The following is a 21,060-nucleotide window of genomic DNA, read 5'->3' on the forward strand; positions in this document are numbered from 1 at the left end:
CTTTCAGATAAAACTCTAGAGTTTATGATGATCATCTTCCTCCACTGCTTTCATCTACAGGCAGGGATGAAAGAAACGGGAGCACTCAGGGAAAAGCAACCAGGCCATCTGAAGAAACTAGAGCTGTACTGTGGGTTGTTAAAGGAAGTAAACCTGTTGAGAGAAGGTGGATAGACTCTGCTAAATTAGCACCTGTACATTTTACTTATCTGTTTATATTGCAATGGACAATTAACATTTAGGACAAGTTAGGGCTGCTCGATCATGGAAAATAGAATATATTCAAATGTATGTGGTGCCAACACCATCATGTACCAAATCTTGCACATATGTTTTTAATCCAAACTGTTCCCAAAAAACAGAATTGCTTCTAGCTCTTTTGTTGACCAAAGACTTCTGTGGCTGCTCTATTTTAACCATCTTCACTCGCTCTGATTTTTAAATACCACCAGATACCACATACGCGACTTGTTTCGCTGACAGTATAGGTGTCATTAAGAACGCAGGCCAAAAAAAACAGTATAATAGTTTTTTCTCTATTACATAGGCCCGAAATCAAAATCAAAATCAAAATCAAAATTCAATTAATTGCACAGCCCCAGGACAAGTAGTGCTGTGTCTGTTTTCTCCTCTATACCAGATGATAAACTCAGAGTTTATCATGTGGTATAAACAGATTCAGGTCATAAGCAACAACACACTGCATCACAAACATGTAGTTATATTTTGGCTATTGATTTTTAGTTTGTGGAAAAAACCAGCCACTATATCATAACAATTATGACAAGGAAAATAAGATGTTACAGACATGCAGATCCTTGTATAGTTGTGCACCTAGCAGCAGTAATTCTTCCTGAAGCAAAGAGTAAGTACCAAAAAAGATTCAACTGTCTGGTTTATAGTTTAATCTTATTGACCTACTCTACTCTTTGATCAAATTGTTCCTGACAAGATGTTTGACTTAATTATTTCCCCCCTGTGTGTTGATAGGGCTGCTACCAACAATTTATCTGTTGATTATTTTGTTGATTAACTGCATAATGATTTGGTCTATAAGACATCCCAAACTGAAATCATCAGCATAGCTATTATAGTTCAATAGCCATTATAATTTCCTAGAGGACAAAGTGGCATCATCATCTGTTACAATAAATACCCACCTGAACACCTACTACAAAAACATCAGGAGAAGCAGTACTCTCACATTCAAGATTTCTGCTTAAAAATCATCTAATTACTCAATGATTAACAAATTAGTTGCCAATTACTTTTCTTTTGATTGACAAACTAATCACTGCAGCTCAAATGCTGGACAAAACTTTCCAGTGGAAAACCTGGTCTTACTTTGATTAGGGATTCTATAGAGAAAACATTTATATCTGTCAAAACAGAACATTAAAGCATCATTTCGGTAACAAAACTCTGGGATCACAAAATTACAATACCCTGCCCTACACAGAAGTAATCTATAACCTGTATGTATTTATAAAACTGATAAAAATTCACATGAATAAAAAAAATTGGTAAAAACAAAAGGTGTGTGCTCCCCTTGTCTCACCAGGGCTCACGGGGAAAAAACTTCAAAATTCAGCCCCATGCTGCTGCAAATCTCATATTCTGGCTGCAGCTGTTATTTCTTTAGCAGAAATAATTCAAAAATGGCTCAACATCAACAACATCAGACATGGCCTACATCGAAGAGAATGGGGAGAGATTTGGTGCTGAGATTGTAAAGCACATCATATTTTGCATTTTTCAGACTGAATGAAAGTTATTCAACCTTCACTAAGACAGTCTTTCCTATTCTAACAACAGCCACTGAATTGTGAAATGTACCAGTGTTAAATTATCAACAAAACAAAGTGCAGTTTGTGTCCTGTTTCTCCTTGACACATCTCCGAATCTCTGCACCAAAATAACCACAAAGCCTGTGCGCATCCATCCTGTTGACATCATATTTACTGTAGCAAGAAGACAAGATTAGGATATCGAGAACTCAGATTAAAAAAAAAAAAATCCTTGGGGAGGACAGGCCCAGACACTTGGTCGTCTGGCATTTCCTAACTTGTTTCTATCATTCTCCCTCCAGGGCTGACAGCTTTAGTGTTCAGCCTTTTAAAATGCATTACAGCACGCTTCGAAATCGATCACTGAAGGATGCACTCTCGTACACACACATGCATAACAATTGGAAACCCACAACTGGGTCTGATGCACATTTTCTGAGCATCAACATCACATCAAGTATAATGTATTTTTGCAATGCATTGTAAAAATAGCAAAGGTAAGTTTGAGGTACCGTGGTCATGATGCATTTGCTGAGGAGCTCGAGCATTTATGGCTGCTGGTCCTTAGGAGATTTGCTCTATTACCAAAACTTCTACTTTTAAATGTATTTTTTAACCTAACCTTTAGCCCTCATACTGTCTTATGTTGATTTGACTTGTCTTTTAGTTTTATGTGAAGCACTTTGGTCAATGTTTGTTGTTCTGAGATGCAAATGTTGAACTGAAGGTTCTTCTTTGCATAGTGAGAAAGTGTTTTTAATACATTGAATTACCAACTTTAAGTCAGTTCTACCAGTGATTATGCCTTAATTGAATATCATCCAAAATACAGAATTCCCAAACACGATCAATCCCAATATCCAATATGTAGATAGACAATATTGCAGAGAATAACTTGACACCTCTCTCTTCCTTTTTTATTTTCATTATTCAGCTTATTCCCTCTCATTTCTCTTTTGTTATTCCACCCATTAGTACTGTCCTCTCTCCCTTTTCTCCCCTCTCACCCTGTTTTAGGAGTAAAACTGCTACAAAGTTGTTGGGTTGTTTCAATAAGCCGATGACATTAACTCAGCCATGAATGAGCCGTAAGATTCCTCCCTTGGAGCAACCACGGCAAAAAAAGCAATGGTCCTGCAAAGCGCTTTGGATTGTCTGCCAAATGGTACATCAACATTACGTCCAAGGCACAGACATCTAATCCGGCACTCAAACGCATCCTGAACTCAGCCAATGATCCAGTTACTGTATTACACATGAGGATATCATTTGTAAGCTGCAAGCTGCTGGGACAGACTGGAAGCTCTGTAGAGCAGAGCAGGCTCTGACAGATACGAGACTCTAGACGGACACGCAAACCATGAGCACACAAACGGTACATACACAGCATTTATGCTACATTGTGCTGAAATGAACAATTGCATTTTTGGCAAAATCTCACTCTTATAGCAGATACAATACTCTTAATCCTCTCACAGTCCGTATGAAACACACAGACTGAAGATATATCAATATGGGCACCCTGACAGCTGAGTGGTACAGTGTCAGTGATTTAAGTCCTGCCATCGATATTTGGCCCAGGTCTCTCAGCTCTATCTCTCTCTCTCTCTCCCATTTCATGCCAGTCTTTTCACAACCCACTGATGCAGGTTGCATTCTGTATGACAAAGCAAAATGCAGCTCATACAGGAGAAGCAGGGGGTGCTGATAACAGTTCGAGTGAACTAGCAGTGATGGAGCTTAGAGATGGAGCTTAGTCCATCGGGTCCATCTCCTCTAACAAATGAGCACCCTAAACCGTCTGCCTATTCCTGTCTGTAATTGTCAGGTATTACTTGATTTCAATCTTGTATAATCACATCTTATTGATGCTGCTGATACTTTAAGTCCATCTGAAGAATTTTATGTTGGTGTAACATCTGCTCAATGGCACACAAACCTCTGTCTCTTATTAGATTAAGACTAATGCTAAATGCAATAAATAACACTAATAAAACGTACTGTAGTCCTGATTTCTACTATTCACTACATAAAGGTAATGTTAATGATTCTAAACAGTAACTTCCAATACTAAAGTCTCATAGTCTCAACCACACTGTGTGAATAATGACTTAATAAGATCAGCCTAAATGACTTAATAAGATCAGCGTTTTTCACACTGCAATGAGGAGTATACTCATTAACACAAAGCACTGCACACACACGCACACACACACACACACACACACACACACACACTACACAAGCAGACACACAGTCTCTGGTGTAAGCAATGGGCCACTGTTGACATGTAATGGAGCCTCCTAAAGGGATTAAAGGGGTAGACTGTGAAATGTGCTGAATGTGCCTCCTTGGTAAGAAGGGCCCCAAGGGCTAGCAGGAGAGACAGGATTAAGTCACCCGCCATGTGTGTGTGTGTGTGTGTGTGTGTGGTTATTGTGTGTCATTTCTATACTTTGTTATGCCCCTTCGCCAACAGCTGATCCATTTGCTCACACTGTTTAGCATCCTGTGGCTCTGCATCAAAGGCAGGAGGCACAAAGATGAGCTGCCATGGAGAAAACTCAAAGGCCATCATCAAATTAGCCCTGTGATCGCTTCATTTGTTGACATCAGACTGTATCACAGTGACTGCTGTCAGCTCTGACAGATATTTTGCATGGAGAATAAATAGAAATGATGTACAAGCCTTGAGAAAAGGATGTGTGTTATTCGGCCTTAACCATCCAAATCTGTAACTGAACCGATGTGGCTACAGTTGTTCTGCTGTGTCCCCCCCGAAGGGTTTTATTCTGTCTCTGCTGTATTTAACATTTCCTCCTGAGGTAAGCTGAAACAGAGCAAAGCTGATTTTTCCACAATTAGGAAAAAATGAAAAATCAAAATGTCAAGACAGAAATACAACGAGATGTTATGATTGCATGGTGTTAGGTTAAGGTTCATCTGAGTGTACACATTTTCTGATGTATTCCTCCGGAGGATGGAGCAAATGAGCATTTATATTAACTTCTATCCACCTGCATGTGTTCACCATCAATTCATTGATATTTTTTCCTTCATTTCCCACTCTACATCTTCCTCTTTCACTAATTGTATCGCCTCTTTTTTCCGTTATTCAGTGCATGGTCCATTTCTTCACATCACTCCGCTTGTCATGTCATTACAGAAATCTTACTCTTCTCTCTGTCCTCTTCCTTCACTGCATCCATTTCTCTCTCTTATCCACACCTCTGTGACTAACTCTCATTTAGACTGTCTATCAACCTCTTTCTCCTTTCAACTCTTTGAGAGTTTGCACTTGTGCAAAGTGGCTGAATCAATTTATTTCCTTGATATTGATATTGCCCAAATATTCCTCCTAATTATACCCTGGTGAAACAAAATCTTCTTCATTTGTTGCACCATCTTGGTTTTCCACATCTTTTCAGTGTGTGTGTGTGTGTCTGCCTGCTGGCACAGCAGCAGCCAGTTACTGAGCATGTCATCACAGCAATATATGCAAACGGGAAAAGGGCTCCCAGGGGAAGACAGACTGCTGCTGCTGGAAACAACTAGGGTGGCCTCAATATGTTTAACTATGTTTACTGCGAAGAACGTCAAATTACTAAAGTTTCTTCCATCTTAGAACAGACCTGGCACAACTTGTAAGTATATTATAAATTCATATTGTCACAGATTTAAGTTTTAATTGTGCTGTGCTATGTTCTGCTCAGTGCACATACTGTATGTATATGCTCCACTGTATGTACTGTACTGTACGTACATGCTATACTGTATGTACTGTACTGTATGTACATGGTCTGTGTACTTTGGATGCTTTAGGTTATAGTTGAAAATCATATTTCTACAGCAACCGGTAATGGCTTACAGGAACATCTGTTGGGTTTGGAACAGACACATGGTGGACCAAAGTATTACACTCGTGTTAAATTATCATACGTATTAATGTGTCCACATGTTTTAGGTCATGCGTAAGAAGCTGTGCTCAGCAGCCTAGCTGTTGCAGGACTTGCAGATATCACGGCTGAACCACTGCCTTTAAATCAAAGCAGTTCAGAAATGAAATGTTTTCATTATTATAGGCTAAGTGAGCTGCTGATCCTTAAAACAATCCATTCAATATGTCATAAACTGAGCTGTGCACTGACAACTGCTATCTAGAGCGGGCGTTATTATCACTTCAAGAAGTGTACAGCAGAAATAACACAGTAGCAAGAAGAGCGATATGAGAGTATTAGGCAGACTGATGATTACAGAAACCAGGAGATAAATCGAATATACTGGGTCAACTCCTCCAACAGTCAGTGTCAACACATACAGTACCAGTAACCTTCCTAATAAACTGCAACCATGGGAGAGACATGTAGAGGTTGTTCTGTCTCAAACCATTGAACACCATTTGTAAGTCCAAGGTCAACAATAATCGATGAATTCCTAGAAGGTCAGGACTGGAAAGCCTCAACTTTACTTGAAATTTTGAATTTTAAAAATCTGCATTGTCTTGATTCTGCTGTGTCGGATGTTAGTGAAGACGGTAACATTTAGGATCACTATGCCGGCTCATTCACGGTGCTAAGAAATCGCTCCTTCTCCTCTTCATCCCACGTGTCTCTATCTGTCGTGGCAGTCAGTCAGAGGGAGAACGATGCCCTGAATTTGATGATAGGTTCAGTGTTGGATAAAAAATAAGAAGCAGTCAAATGTTCCCTAGTGAGATCAAACAGACAGCCAGTGGATATGCTGCAGTCTGCAGTCCCCAGTCCCTGGACAGGAGGCAGCTTAGCTCGACATCCCAGTACAGACAGAGAATGAGAGGAAAGACGATAACGTTTGGGGTAATGGAAGAAATGTGGGAAAGAACCGAGTGGATGAAGGAGCAAGACCGACAGGAATCTGAGGAAAGGAATGAAAAAAAAATCCAGCATGCCTTCAAAGGAAGAGGTTTCAAATACTGACTCTGGGTGGCATGGTGGCACCGACTTGTTATTGTCTAGTCTTTAATCACAACATGTTTTGTCTTCTATCTGTCTTCATCTTCTTCCCTTGTCTTCATGCCTGCCTGTTTTATGTCCTCTCTGCTGTCTTTTTTTCACCCTGTTTTTCTTGCGATCTCGTTTCTGCCTCCAACCCAACATCTCATCTCCATGTCACCTGTTTTTATTTTGAATTCTCTTTCAGTTCTCTGTTCCTTCCTTTTCTGTTTTGTGGTCTTTCTCGCCTCTCTCCCCAGACATTTAAGCCTTTCCCTCGGTTGTACATTCTCACCCTCTGATTTCCCTTCCTCTGGTTTTTCTCCTATCACCATCATTATCTCTGTACCCCCGTCCTTCTACCACCCTCCCCTTCATTTGCTGTTCCATCCTGTCACTCTCCATCTCTTTATCTCCTTCCCTCCATCCATCCATTGGGTGATCTGTGCTGCAGCATTTATGCCCCCAGAGTCTGCAGCTTTTCTTTCTGACACTCTCATCTCATTATCCTACATTGTAGAGCTCAGCCTGCTCCTCTGACCTTCTCCCTTCTTCGCACAATCTGCTCCTCCTCACTCATTCCAAGGCCCTTTCAGGGTGGTTATTCAAAAACCAACGAATAAACAATAAAAGTGTGGTCTTCCGGAATAAGTAGAAATCCAGTAACTGTGCTGTACCAAGAGGTGTCATTCATAAATCACCTGGGTTTTCAATATCCAAAGCCGTCACTAGCTTCACCAGGAAACAAGGGATTTCAGAAGCTGTTAGTCTGAGCTGGTTTTTATGTAGAAATGCCATTAATGCAGTATGTACTCTTCTGTGTGCTTTGCAGAGATTAAAATGACACTGATCTCTGCTGGTAAGAGCATAATCAAACGTATTTCCCACAATACTGAAAACATTAGCTGACACTGGTGGCCACCTGCCTGTATACAAGACACTCTCCTCCTCCCTACACTGTCTAGATGACTTCTTTGTTTTAACAACTAGAGAATAATGTGTTTGGCTGGAAGTGCATGTGGTTACATTGAGGCTGCATCTGCTAAGTTTCTGTACTTTAAGAAAGGGATGATAAACCCACCACTGTGCTAATGAGGTGCAGGTACTAACAGAACAAACCAGAGAAGAGAGAAAACATTGCACACCAAAATAGCTGCAAGTAGAAAAAGCAATACAGATACAACATGTTTGATTACAAAAGTTGTTTTTCCTTCTTTCTTCTGCTACAAAATAAAGGAGCTGATGACTCCAAATTCATGAACTGCTTTACAGATTACAGGAACGAGTTTTCCTCAAGCTCTCCCCTGGATGGCCAACTGTCTTCCTAAAATACGTGCAAGGGTGCGATCAAAGACAAAAACCATCAACAATTCATCCACACTGTGTTCAGGAAAACCCCAAAATAAACCTTTTCTCTACTGTTTTAGCAGCTTAAACTACCTTTACATTTAAATTATCCAGACAGACTTGCAACATGTGCAACATCTGCAAAATCAATGGAAAGGTTTCTATTCTTGAATCTTCCAGGTCTCTAACTTTTTTAGTACTTTAGAGTAACTGACTGAAAATATTTTCTACTAGCCATGAATGCTTTGTTTCACTGTCTACATAGACTTTGGCCTAAAGGTATGAAAGAGAAGAAAAGAAAGAACTAGGAATGGGGAGAACAAATACAAAGCACAGACTACAATCGACAGCAGAATGAGAATGCTCCATAAATAAATAAAGGACAGTGGACAACAGAGAAGGATGAGAAGGAAAAAAAAAAACAGTGAAGAGGAGAGCTGAGGAACACAAAAGAAAATGGTCAAAGAGAAGATAAAACAAACCAGGAGGAACATAGTGGGTGAAGCTAATAAATAATAAATAAATAAGACTGGAATAGAGAAAGAATTTGCAGCATGGAGACGTGAGAAACGAGAAAAAGATCGTTTTAAATGCAGACAGGCGGTGAACAGAAGACAAAGTGTGAAAAGAAAGGAGAAGGTGGTGAGGACATCAGAGAAAGAGGCATAAACAGAAGGAGGAAGTAAAAGAATAAAGCTGGGGACAGACACAGGAGTAAACACAATCCATCACTGCTGCTCTGCTTCGCCTCTGCCAGACCAACACGTCCTCCTCCTGAATGCTGATCTCTCTAAACTCTCTCTGATTTGCCATCTCTCCCTCTGCTTCTATGTTTTTCTGTTTCTCTTTCATCTGGTTCTGTCCCATCCCGCCTCTTATCACTCTCCTCCTGTTTTCGTCATTTATATCATATCCTTGAGGGTTCGCTGACATTCTTTATTTTCCTCTCACTTCGTTCTGTGTTTGCTTGTGATTTCTAGTTTTGACGGTGTTGATGGCGACTGACAGCAAAAAACATCAAATGACTTCAAAACTGTATCTGATGAGCTTGTCCTTGGCTTTTATCCTTATATACTTTATCTGTGTCTCGTTAACACTAATGCTGACCTGCCACGCTTGGAAAGCAACCTTTAACACTGTGTCACCATGTTCTATGACTTCGCACCAAAGGTATTTTTGGTCAATCTGATAAGACACCGTAAACCTAAGTATCTGAGGTTGACACATCACTTCAGTGTTAGTATGCCATTTCTGTCTTGAGTGAGGCACTGGGCCATCACATCTGTGGCTATAAAGAAAAGCAATTTCAACTCTGACTCTGAAGCATGTGTTTCTCATGTTATTCAACTATCAGGTCCCTTTTAGTTCTGTAAGATCCAGTAAAATATCCCAAAACCTCTGGACTAAAAAGTGTGATAAAGAGACCTGGAGAACAAGGTTTGGTTTCAAGCATAAAATTCTCCATACAGCTGTTTCCTGCTTCAGTAATTCTCTGTGGCTGCAGCTGAGTACATTTACATAAACATCCCTGCTATCAGGTTTTGGGAGGATCCAATTTCTGTGTTTGGTGCATGTTTCTGATTTAAAAATATGAATATACTATTTAAATAGATGGATAGAAACCAGGACACAGTGCCAAATTAATATTTTGTACATAATTCTCATCACTGTCTGCACTCTATGCAGGTGCATCTTCAACTAGTGTCACAGAATGACAGTGTAATGATCTACATGCTGCAATTAAAACCTAACCTGCAATGCAGAGGATACTTTTATCACTTTTCACCACTGTGATAGCTGGGAATAAAATGGAGAATCACATCCAGTTGAGTGGTACAACGGTAAAATGCTACAGAACCAACAGAGCCTTAATGCTGAAGTCAAGCACTCAGCTCTACTGACACACATCCATGAAAAACAAGTAACAAAACAAGTAACAAAACAAGTAACTCTCTGATTTATCCCAAATATAACTGAGATACAAGTGCGCATTTGAAAAATGTGGATGACCAGACTAAGATCAGGTTAATTATCAGTTTGGATTGGGGGCGGTACCAAGAGTAACAAATCCAGCTGCATTATTCTGCATCCCATCTATCATTAATGTGTCCTGCTCCCTTCAGTCACAGCCACCAATTAGTCAGCCGGATGATGAAGCAGTCAAGGGGTGCCTTGCTCAAGGACATGCCCAGTAAGTGTGAAGAATATGCCTTTGCTCACTTTTCTCCCACAACAGCCATTTATTATCCTCTTTCTCCACTCTCATGTCTTTATTTTCAACAATTACCACCACACGCTCTCCTCTCAACATCACTACCCCATCATCACTTCTCCACCCTCTCCTTCACTCCCTCCACGGCTCCTCCTCCTCCAAGTCTTCCCATGCTCCATCTTCCTCCTTTCCCCACCACCCACTGCTTTTATTATCATTCAAGTGGGCTCTGATGAATGACTGTCTTTTGATTTGGGTGGAGGTGAAATTGAATAAGGCAGTGGGAGAGAAATTTCTTTTTGCGAGGCACTTTATCTTCCGATGTTATTCCAGGTGATTTAGCAAACTCACTGTTTATCACTTTCATAGGGCCAACCCAAAACCTCTGTACCATTCATTGTGGTCAGATAAAGTCTAATCTGCATTTTCAGTGTTGGGGGGGCATTGTTGATGGGAGCATGCCAAGCATTTTATTTAAAATTTGAGCCAAGGCTATGTTGGTATTTATATAGCTCTTAATGAACTGAAACAAACTAGTGCGAGAATACCTATGAAAAACCTTTCAAGTCTGCAAGATTCTCATTAGCTTTTCACTAAACTCATCATAGCTGGCAAGAAAACAGAAATTCTGCTTCACTGGTGTGAAATGAACACTAAATTATGGAGGATTTTTGTCTGCAGTAGAATCAGTACTGCTATCAGACTCAGGTTTGAATGATATTTTATTTTTATATAGGTGCAGCTGGACCACAAAGAGCAATATGTAATATATGATAACAAAAACACAGAAAGCATCACAGTCTTCCTTTACTTTTCTATGGCATTTTGTCTTTTGTCTATGGCATTTAGGAATTTTCTTGCCCCCTACACAAACAGAACAGTTAACTTCAGATCCAGTTTTACAGCAGAAGTAAGTTTAAGGTGCGTTAGTGTAAAAGGACCAAGCTCTCCTGGCAAGGCTGGCTGAAGCACACAGCCAAATCATTAATTAAGATTGCTGTTTATTTTGTGCACTGCCCGACTCCCCAGCTGTTCACAACACTGCATGGTTTCAGTATTTTAATGGTGCACTACAGGGCATTTTCAACAGCTGTCATATCCAGAACAAACAAACAAAGGACAGGAAATAAAACACCCTTCACAGAGCTGATCCTATTACAAAAATATGAAAAAACTCAGACAGCAGAGAATGGGTTTCCTCAGAGATCCGTTGGCCAGTACTTGCATAAACGACACAAAATAATGATAGGGAGTTGTTTTATTGTGCACAAATTTGAAGCGTTTGCTCCCACTGCAAAGGAAGCACTGCTTTACTGGGCATGAAAACCGAAGTGGATGGGATGGAAAGAATAAGGGAGATGCATTGCTGCGTTCAACTTAGCTCAGGCAGCAGAGAGAAGAAGTAAAAAGGTGGTAGAAAGATAAGGGGCAATGAGAGGATGGAAGGATCCTCTAAGCCAACCATTTCCTCTGTACATGTGCTTCCTTTCAGTCCCATCATACAGGTAATAAAAACACAAATCAGACACTTCTTTCATTACGCCTCTTGCTTTCTTAACCTGACCCCAATTTCAGATTCTCCCTCATATATCTTCTTCAGGACAAACAGCTGAGGTGCATCAAGCCCCTGCAAACTGCAAAACACCTCACTCTCAACCTGAAAAACAACAACTTACTTCTTGTCCAGAGAGGTAGTAGGCAGCTAGAAGTCCTCCTATGAATCGTATGTTGACCTCAAACACAGACACCTCAGCATTCTGGAAAAACAAGAGCACAGAAAATAAAATCAGACAAGAAAACAAAACAAAATGTTCCAAAAAAATCCTTAATTGACAACTAGAGAAGGGAGACAAACAGGACATCCTGAGTAAATCACACACCTTTACAGCTTTTTATTTAATAACGATTTAGTTTCCAGAGCTACTTCATTCTGCAGAGTCCATCTATTCTAAGACATTGTGAATGTTTACACACAGCCCAGTGGCTTTGAGATCAGTCAGTCGATCAATTGCTCAATCAATCAAACAAACTTTCTTTGTATAGCACTTACAAACAAAAAGCAGATCTAAGTGCTTAACATAAGCTTCATAAATCAACATAAAAATAAAAACAATAAAATACAAAACAAAAAAATACAACAATACAATACAATACAATACAAAAATAAAGACCAAGAGCTAGAAATAATAGAAGAAACACACAAAATATAAAAAATAAATATGTTTGGAGTTTAGATTTAAAAAGAACCAGGTCGGTGGTACGGTGAACGTCAGATGGGATCCAGTTTGGGAGCGGTAACAGCAAAGGCATGCTCACCCCATCGTGTAACGACTTTAATGCTCCGACATAAAGGAGCAGCTGATAATCCAAAGTATGTTTGTATTCCTAAACAAATCCTGGATAAGTCAGTAAAATTAAACAGCCCAAACCTTTAACCAGTCTACAATAGATCACTGCACACAGTGATATCCATTATGGAGCTTCAGAAATTACTTCCAGGGCTCGTATTTAAACCAAAGCCAGATATTTACCACAAATCACAATAAACACGGTACGGTTTGTGCATATTTCTTCCCCTGTTTAAGTCTAAAGTTCTCACCAGGGCTATTATTTTCTAGCTTCGGCTGCTATGAGGGAAGGGAGCGAGTGTGCTGATGTTCACCCCAATTTCCTTTGCAAAGCACAACTTAACTGGAGCTAAATCTCAACAAAATCTTCTATTTTCCATTCTAATCACCCTATTGCTCGTCTTGAAACCACAGCAGAATTGGTGGCCTCTGGTCAACATTTTCTTAAGTCAAAGTGCAAAAATACTTTATGCTGCCAGTGTAAAGTCGTTCTTGCCAACTTTGCACATTTCTCTATGACTGACAGCGGCACTGATGCCTTGGAAACTGAGATGCAGTAAGATTATTCAACTGGAACACCTTGCAGCTCACCACAACCAAATGCTGATTGAAATGCTGACGGCCATTTGCAAATTACACGGTGACCTTGCTGGGACATTTTCAAAGAAGATATATAAAAATAAATGACAGATGAAAACTTTACCTGTACACATCGAAAGGGCAGGCTACATGACCTTAATTTACAATGAACGCACTCTAGAGGGGAGAAAGATACAATGGACTACAGGGAAGAACCAAGCAAAGAGATTTGTTCCCAGTGTCGCACACACAAGAGCTCCAAGAGGATATGTAGTATTCAACATTACAATTTTCTCTTAGGCAGAAGAAAGTGTGTTGTCTTTATAATCTCTTCCTTTCTTTAAATAAATATATACTTTCTATCAGGTCATTACATAGAAATAAATATGTATTTAACATGCATATAATTTAGATCTTACATTCATATTGCAGAGTTCTGGAGTATTTGCCAAAAAACAATTGCCTATCAAACAATAATTAACTTCAACAGAACATTTTCATATAATAGTAAAACATTAACACTGCAAATAATTAATTTAAACAGGTACATTAACCTGCTACCAGAAAGACACTTTAGGTCCAGAATTTCAAAATGACGCATGTGGCAGCGTTGGACATTTTATCCTCCATTCATCATTTCAAAATTGGTGTAATTGTCTCCTTTTCATATCCAAAGTGAGAACTCAGAGGAACAAAAAAAAAAAAAGCAAGAGCGTATCAGAAAGCCCACAAAACCAGTCAAGACTGCTAGTCATTGAGTGGATGCTGTGCTGAACTCTGTGACGAAGCCTCTCATAAAGCTGAAGGCCAGCGTTGTTCAGTAGCATCCATCTCTACAGTTCCCTGTCAGTCAGTCGGCTTCACTTGTTAGACATTTACAGCTGTAGTTTAGGAGCACAAACGCCAACTGAGGAGCAAACTACCCTGACTTAAAAATGCCTGCAGTGAGCACAGAGAGGATGACGAGGAATCACGCAGGTTGTGCAGTGATGCATGAGAGCAGCACAAGAACAGAAGCTTGATTTTAATGAATTGTTTTGGTGTAAATCTGATCATAAAACAGCTCTTAGAGACATACTGTACTCGCTCTCCACTGCAAATTATATCCACTTTCCAAACATTTCAACTTTTTCTATTAATATCCACCATGTAGCAGTATAAACAGAAAACTGTCATCTTACATGCAGTTTCTTTTTGTGCAGGTTCCTGTCAGAGATAATCACAGTTGTTATTTTAATTGGATGCTGTCACTGCTCTAAAAGTGCTTCTTTCTAAGGTCACTGGAATATTTGAAATAATCTGTTGTTGCTGTTGCTCTGCTTATTATTGCTGATGTATCAGTTTAAGTTGGTCCTCTGATTCTGTAACTCACCTTGGTGTATGAGCTAAACGCATATATTGTATACAAGTAATCAATTCCTAGAAATGTAATTAACAATATTGATAATACATTAATTACTTTGAGTATGAACCCATATTCTCTGATTCCAGTCTCTGAAATGTGAGTATTTGCAGGTTTCTACAGCAGTAAACTTTGGTTCTGAACTGACAAAAGATCAACTGACAACAAAAAAAAAAGTTGCAGGCTGCAGCCTTAGCCCTCCGATGGTAGGACACTTCTAGAGAACTGTCAGGTTTAATCTTGGCCTCATATTCTAATTTGGCCTCTATTCCACAAACTGGCCAAGTCTGGAATTAGAGCTGACCTGCTGTATCGCCCTCTGCTAATGTGCCTTGCTCAAGGAACAAGTGAAGGTACCCTAAAACTTAAGGAACACCAAAAAAAACCTCTCCTCTAGACCTCATACAGTAATTTATTAGTCCCTGGTATCGCCTGTATCTGCCTCAGGTTTTACAGCAAAAAGGTGGACTTAGATTATTTCGTACCTCGAATGTCTATTGAGTGCAGGACTCTACACACATATAACATGATTTTTTTCCCCACTCACACACCTGGTGTGTACCTGTGTGTGCAGGCATGTAATCTAGCATAAGGCTTGGTTCAAACCTTTCACTAAAGCATAAAAACATGGTGATAGTCTTATAAATCTGAAGGGAAACAACTGAAAAACATGTCAACCAAACAGCTTGGCTAAAATATTACATCCTGCAACAACTTGTCATTCCAGGTGACAAGATACAGGAGCTCACAGGGCTCAAATGTCACCTTCATCCACCTTTTTTACTTCTTCAAAGCAAAAGACAATGCTGCATGTTTTCATGTCTGAACAAATATTCAACATCGTAACTGCAGGGGGGGAAAAATTAATAAGGAAATCTTACTTTTGTGTAATTAAATGAGGTTAATCAAACTGGGCTGGAATGTACTTTTTGACAGCTGGCATTAATTTATCTCTCGTATCTGTCATGTCTGAATCCTCATTTTAACCCGGGTTATTAATGTGTCAGTTAACAGAGTCCATTAATTTGGCGAATCCATGAGCCTGTCGATGGATGCAGTCCTTACGCCGACACATTCATCATCTGAGGGCAAGCTGCAGTGCGGGGGCCCCACCAGGACACTGGAGACTCCAACAGTGACTCATGGCTTGGCTCAATCTGACATGGCAGTTATTTAATCATTCATTAGCGTTGGAGCTGGTGGATGTGCTGGTGGTGGCTGAACTGTGAGGGGGTGGAGTGAGGCTATAACACGTGCATATATGTGGCAAAAGCATATGAAAATCATTAGTTTTATTTAGAAACAAGGAACATATTTGCTTATTTGATGTTTATTTAATTAAACCTGTATCTACTTTAAGCCTATTACAACCTGGATCTTAAGATCATTCATTCATTCTCTTCTGTTGCCATTGGTTGTATTTGTTATGATAACAAATGGGAATGTGAGTCCATCACATCCACTTCAGTTTACGTTATCACAGCCAAAACTACAATAAGGACACTCAGATTCAATAGAAACCACAAATGCAGCATTTCTCCTTTAAATGCATCTGCACCAACTGCAATCTAAGCCAAAATCAGTCATAATCTTAAACTATTCATTGATAATGTGAAAAAGGGGAAACGACCACAGTATAAAAAGGTCAAACTTCCTCTAACGGAGCAGCACACACACAGGCAGTTAAGCTCAGTGTGATGTTTGGGAGGTCCCACTCACACATGCATGCAGAAGCGTGATTAAACTTGACTAAGAGTGATGTCTTTAATCTCCTAAATGGAAATCCAGACTATGCCCTTATTCCAACCTCAGAGCTCTGACTAGAGAGGCTGGGCATGGCTGCACCCTTTGAGTTGAGCAAATCTTTGATTTTCAAAAGAGCCAAGTTTAATAGCACTTTTGCTGCCAATTACACTGCCAGGCCCCTGCAGGCTTGAAAAATGTTGCTGCCTATGAGCCTGGGAATTACCTGTTTTGTAAAAGGCCTGAGCAAAAGCCAGAGTAATGCCATGGCCATATTGCTAAGATTCCGCCTAAGCTAGCTTAACCTTTCATGAATGTTACAGTAGCTGGAAGCTGATGCCCGAATCCTTTGCCTAACGCATGCAGGTATAAGAGCATCAAAACGAGCCGTTAATGAAAACATAGCTACACCTCCTTCCTCATCTTGACGTCCACAGGAGCTTCAAGCCTCATCCTCTCCACCCTCTAATCTCCCCTCTCCATTCCCCTCCTGTGTAACTAAAGAGCTTCTCCTCTCGTCTCCTGCCTCAGATTCTTATTACTCAAGTTTTTTCGTGTTTCGTGTTCCGGTCATTGTTGCTGCATTTGTTTTACATTTTATAAATCCCCGGCTTCTTCATAAGGCGTTAGTCTTAAGTTTGTCACAAAGGCAGGTTTTATGACATGGTTGCTCCTCCAGGTAACACTCTGTATTAAACTACCCACTTTTTGCAAAACTGTTTTGTAATACTTTTTTATTCATTTCATTCCTGCTGTTATCAAACCATTTTTATCTTCATTACATTGCTGTTTTGCTGGGTTGGAGTACCATGTAATGGCCCAGTTTCCCTTTACATCTAATTTAACTTTGTCTCTTCCCAGTCCTGCTCACTCTTTCTCAGCTGCACATCCTAGATTCTTGTTCATGACCCATTTTATCTGCCTTCTCCTATTAGACCATAATGCACAGTCTCTGTTCATTTTCCAGTCAACCATCCAGCATCTGAGAAGAACCAGTCACCAAATCTAAATGTACAAAATCCAAACGCCTGACTGATGAATCCCACTCCTTAGTCTCGGACAGTTGTACCTGCAGATTGTGACTGACACTTGCCCGGTGCTTTCAACCTGTGAACACACAGTCTAAAAGTCTGAGTATTTGTAAATCACATGTAGCGGTATGTGTGAGAAGCCCAACCTTATCTGAAAATATCAGTACAGGCACAGGGAGTCAAAACATCATACATTTTCACGGCCTTATGTGAGCCGTGACTGTTCTTCAACCAAATGAAGAACAGTCACGGTAAAAGTGGTCACCGATTACGACAGAGGACGACACGTTCAGCTGCTACCACTGCAAATTGCAGTGAGTGTAAATATAGAGTGATAACCAAGTAAAGCCAAGGGCTCTAATTATCCTCCTCCCTCTTTTTTACTTAACTATTTCTATTCCTTTTTGTTTTGTTAGTCCATCTTACAGCTGTCTATACTAATTATTTCTCTCCTGCTCACTTCGCCTTTAATCTTCCTTCTCTTCCTTGGTCTATCCATCTACACTCCACTTCGTCCATCTGCAATTGATCTTCACACCTTGCTGTATTTTTTTTTGTCCTCTTCCTCCACACTCCTGTTTTTGACCTTCCGTCTCTTCAGACCTAGTTTTGCCCTCGCCCTCCATTAAATTTTAGCCTCTTCTTTTCCTCCCTCCGCATTCACCATCCCCTTTTTGTTTCCTCTATCCCTCTTTCCACTTCTCGACCACAGTGATCCTAAGGTTAATTAGCCGTCTGAGTGTCAGACTGTTAGATCCCCTCTGCCTACCTGCTAGATGCCCTGTGATTGCCTTGGTAAGGGGACTAACAAGCTCTGTCGTCAGACAATGGTGCAAGCAGAAAATAAAGGGACGAAAAAAGAGACGGGGAGAGGGAAGAGAAGGTATACATGGACAGAATAATGATTTCAGGGGAAATTTGGTGGAAACAGATCGGAACAAAAGGGGAAAAAGGAGGGATGACAGCTCGGCAATAATGAAAAAATGGAGAGAAATGGAGTAAGACAAGAGCTAATGTGAAACAAAGGACAGAAGGATGTCTAAGGATATGAAATGATAGAAGAGGCAGCTATGACAGGTGAAGAGATAAATGACAAGAAGAGGGGTGATTATATTGAAAAGAAAAGAAACAATAAATAACAGCAGAGATAGAAAGACCAAAAAAGGCATGTAATTTGGCACCAAATATTATGAAGACAGAAAACAGATAATGGAGGGATGGAAAGAGGAAGCTCCAGAAGAGAAAGGGCATGACATGAATGCAAAGAAAACGACTGAATTATCAAAGAGAAAAAAGAAAATGGAAAAATGAACTAGGAGGCTAGACAGAGGGGCTGCTGGATAAAAAGAACTGATGGACATGGCAGATGATGAACAGAGGGATGGAATAAAAAATGTGCTAATGAAAGAGGGGAAAATTAAGGACAATGAAGAGACAATGGAGCAGAAATAAAAAGAAAACAAATAGAAAGAATGACAGAAAAAACAAAGTAAAGAAAAGGAGAACAGGAACAGGGTTTGCAAGAATATTCAGGGATCACCTTAAAAAAAACATAACAGCAGGGAAAAGATGGTGGTTGGAGGTGACAAGTAAAAATGTTGAGGAGAGGAGCTGGTGATGATGAGGAGGACTGAAACAGGAATAAAAGAGGGGAACTGCAGAGGTTTTTAACTGAAGAATGAGAGAAAAGATGAAGACGCTGGTTAGGAATGTAAACAGACACTGAGCAGGAAATGAAGAAATATGAAATATCACTGAAATAACTTTTGTTTGACAATGTGATGAAAGTCGTATTATACTGGTGTAATGCCATTAGTTAAATATAATCTTGGCTTTATTAAAAAATGAGCAGGTACTCCACATTTGAGGAAACTTGCCAATACTAAACAAAGGGAATATTGTAAGTTGAAGATACATCTCACACAAATACTTAATTATAGGCAAAATGGGAAAAAGAAACTAGAAAAAAAAAGAAAACAGAACACAGTAGAACAGATACAGTACATTTAAGGCAGAAAATTATGATTTGGTTTTTAATAATAATAATAATTTTCTTTTTGATGGGACTTCACTGATCTTGTGCAGCTTATTGGTGACAATATTGTGCTACTGTAAAATTGCAAGGATCAGGATCAGTGATCACTGCCAGGTCACCTAAGATTCACCTGCATATCATCCGTGGTCAAACACTGTCAGATGGTGCCAGATGTTGAACACCATGTCGAGACATTTCCATCAACTGAATTTAAGCTTCATTAACCCCTAGTTTGTGTTGCACCACTGTTTGTCTCTAACTACATGATCAGAGCTCATTAACCAATCAGGGCCGCATCAAAGTCAATGTCAAATCAAATCAGTCAAAATCAAAGTCAAGTGATTGACCAAATTAAGCATTTGGCAATTAGCCTTGATAAGAAACTGTACTTTTTGATTCCTAATGTATGCTTTCACACCAGGAGCAGATAATCAAATTAATGTGCTATTATGCACATGAATGTAATGTATATATACACACCACACTGAAGTCCAGATTCTGTTCAATCCACTCCTGGCCGTCCTTGAATTCTTCATGGAGACCCATGATGTAGAGGGTGTCTAAGGCATCCACAATGGTTGCTCCTAGTTGGGAATTACCTGCACGAGACACATGACACAACAAACAGGAGAATGAGATTTGTCCAGTTGCACCCTGCCCAGTTTACTTCACAGAAAAATTCTAATAGGAAACTAATCATGATCTAACCACAATCACACTAATTAGTGCAGAGGTAAACTAGCAAAGGTGCTGTATTGTCATAAAATGATGATGCCTGTCATGTGCTTCATTTACTTCTGAGTTATTGGTAGATTTCGTGCCCTTTACAGCTAAAACGGGTAGTGGTTCTGGTCACAGATGTATAATAAAACAGAGAAGCGCTCCAAATTAGAGTCAGTTTTGAAAGCCAGAAATCTCAGACAGTAGAACAACTACTGTTTCACAATCACTGTTCAACAACCCCACAAGGCCGTTTTGTGGCCCACAGAAATAAAATGTTAATTATTGCCCCTTTAACTAAGTTGCAACTCATCATATATTGTTATATATTCACAGCTAATAGTCCTACTATTCATCACTGTAATACCAACTCAGCTGAGGCCAGCAACCCTCTAACTCCTGCTTTGGGACTTTTATCTCTTAAAGGTGCAGCAATTTTACAAACTTGTAAATTAAGTAAAAACGTGACAGGCCGTGGTTCGTCTCAGCTATACTTCCTCCCTCCGTGACACTACCTAACGGCCCTTCTGTTGTTACTGTCAAAGTATGCTCTGTAAATTTGCCTCTCTGCCACCTAGCCAAGGTTAAGAAGTGTTTTTTTTTCTAACCACGAGTAGTCATTTCCATTACCCAGCCATTGAGGAGCTCTCTGCAGCTAAAGTCTGAAACTGTGTCAGACTGAAGAGGCGGCGTTCTTTTACACAGAGAGAGTGGGACAAAGAAAGAGAAAAATCCAGGGTTAACATCGGTTTGGCTTTTCGACATGGAGAATGTTAAAAGCAGCCAAAGGACTCACATTTGATTCCCATGTGGCCTTCTTCCTTCTGGACAGCAACCTAGCATGGTCATGTATAGAATTAATGGGATTTTCTAGTAGTAACCAGAG

The 21,060-nt window shown here is 39.9% G+C and overlaps 1 protein-coding gene across 3 annotated transcripts in view; it reads right to left on the minus strand.

Moving 5' to 3' along the window:
* Positions 1-21,060, minus strand: part of man1a2 (mannosidase, alpha, class 1A, member 2) — a 95,209-nt gene that overhangs the window by 25,740 nt on the left and 48,409 nt on the right. For all 3 annotated transcript variants that reach the window (XM_026295508.1, XM_026295509.1, XM_026295510.1), the window contains exons 5-6: positions 19,935-20,053; positions 11,993-12,073 (exon numbers count right to left, since the gene is read on the minus strand). In XM_026295508.1, the coding sequence (XP_026151293.1) occupies positions 11,993-12,073; positions 19,935-20,053 (200 nt within the window). The remainder of the gene's footprint in view (positions 1-11,992; positions 12,074-19,934; positions 20,054-21,060) is intronic.

Source organism: Mastacembelus armatus, chromosome 21 (genome assembly GCF_900324485.2).
Source record: "Mastacembelus armatus chromosome 21, fMasArm1.2, whole genome shotgun sequence".
Classification (NCBI taxonomy): Eukaryota; Metazoa; Chordata; class Actinopteri; order Synbranchiformes; family Mastacembelidae; genus Mastacembelus; species Mastacembelus armatus.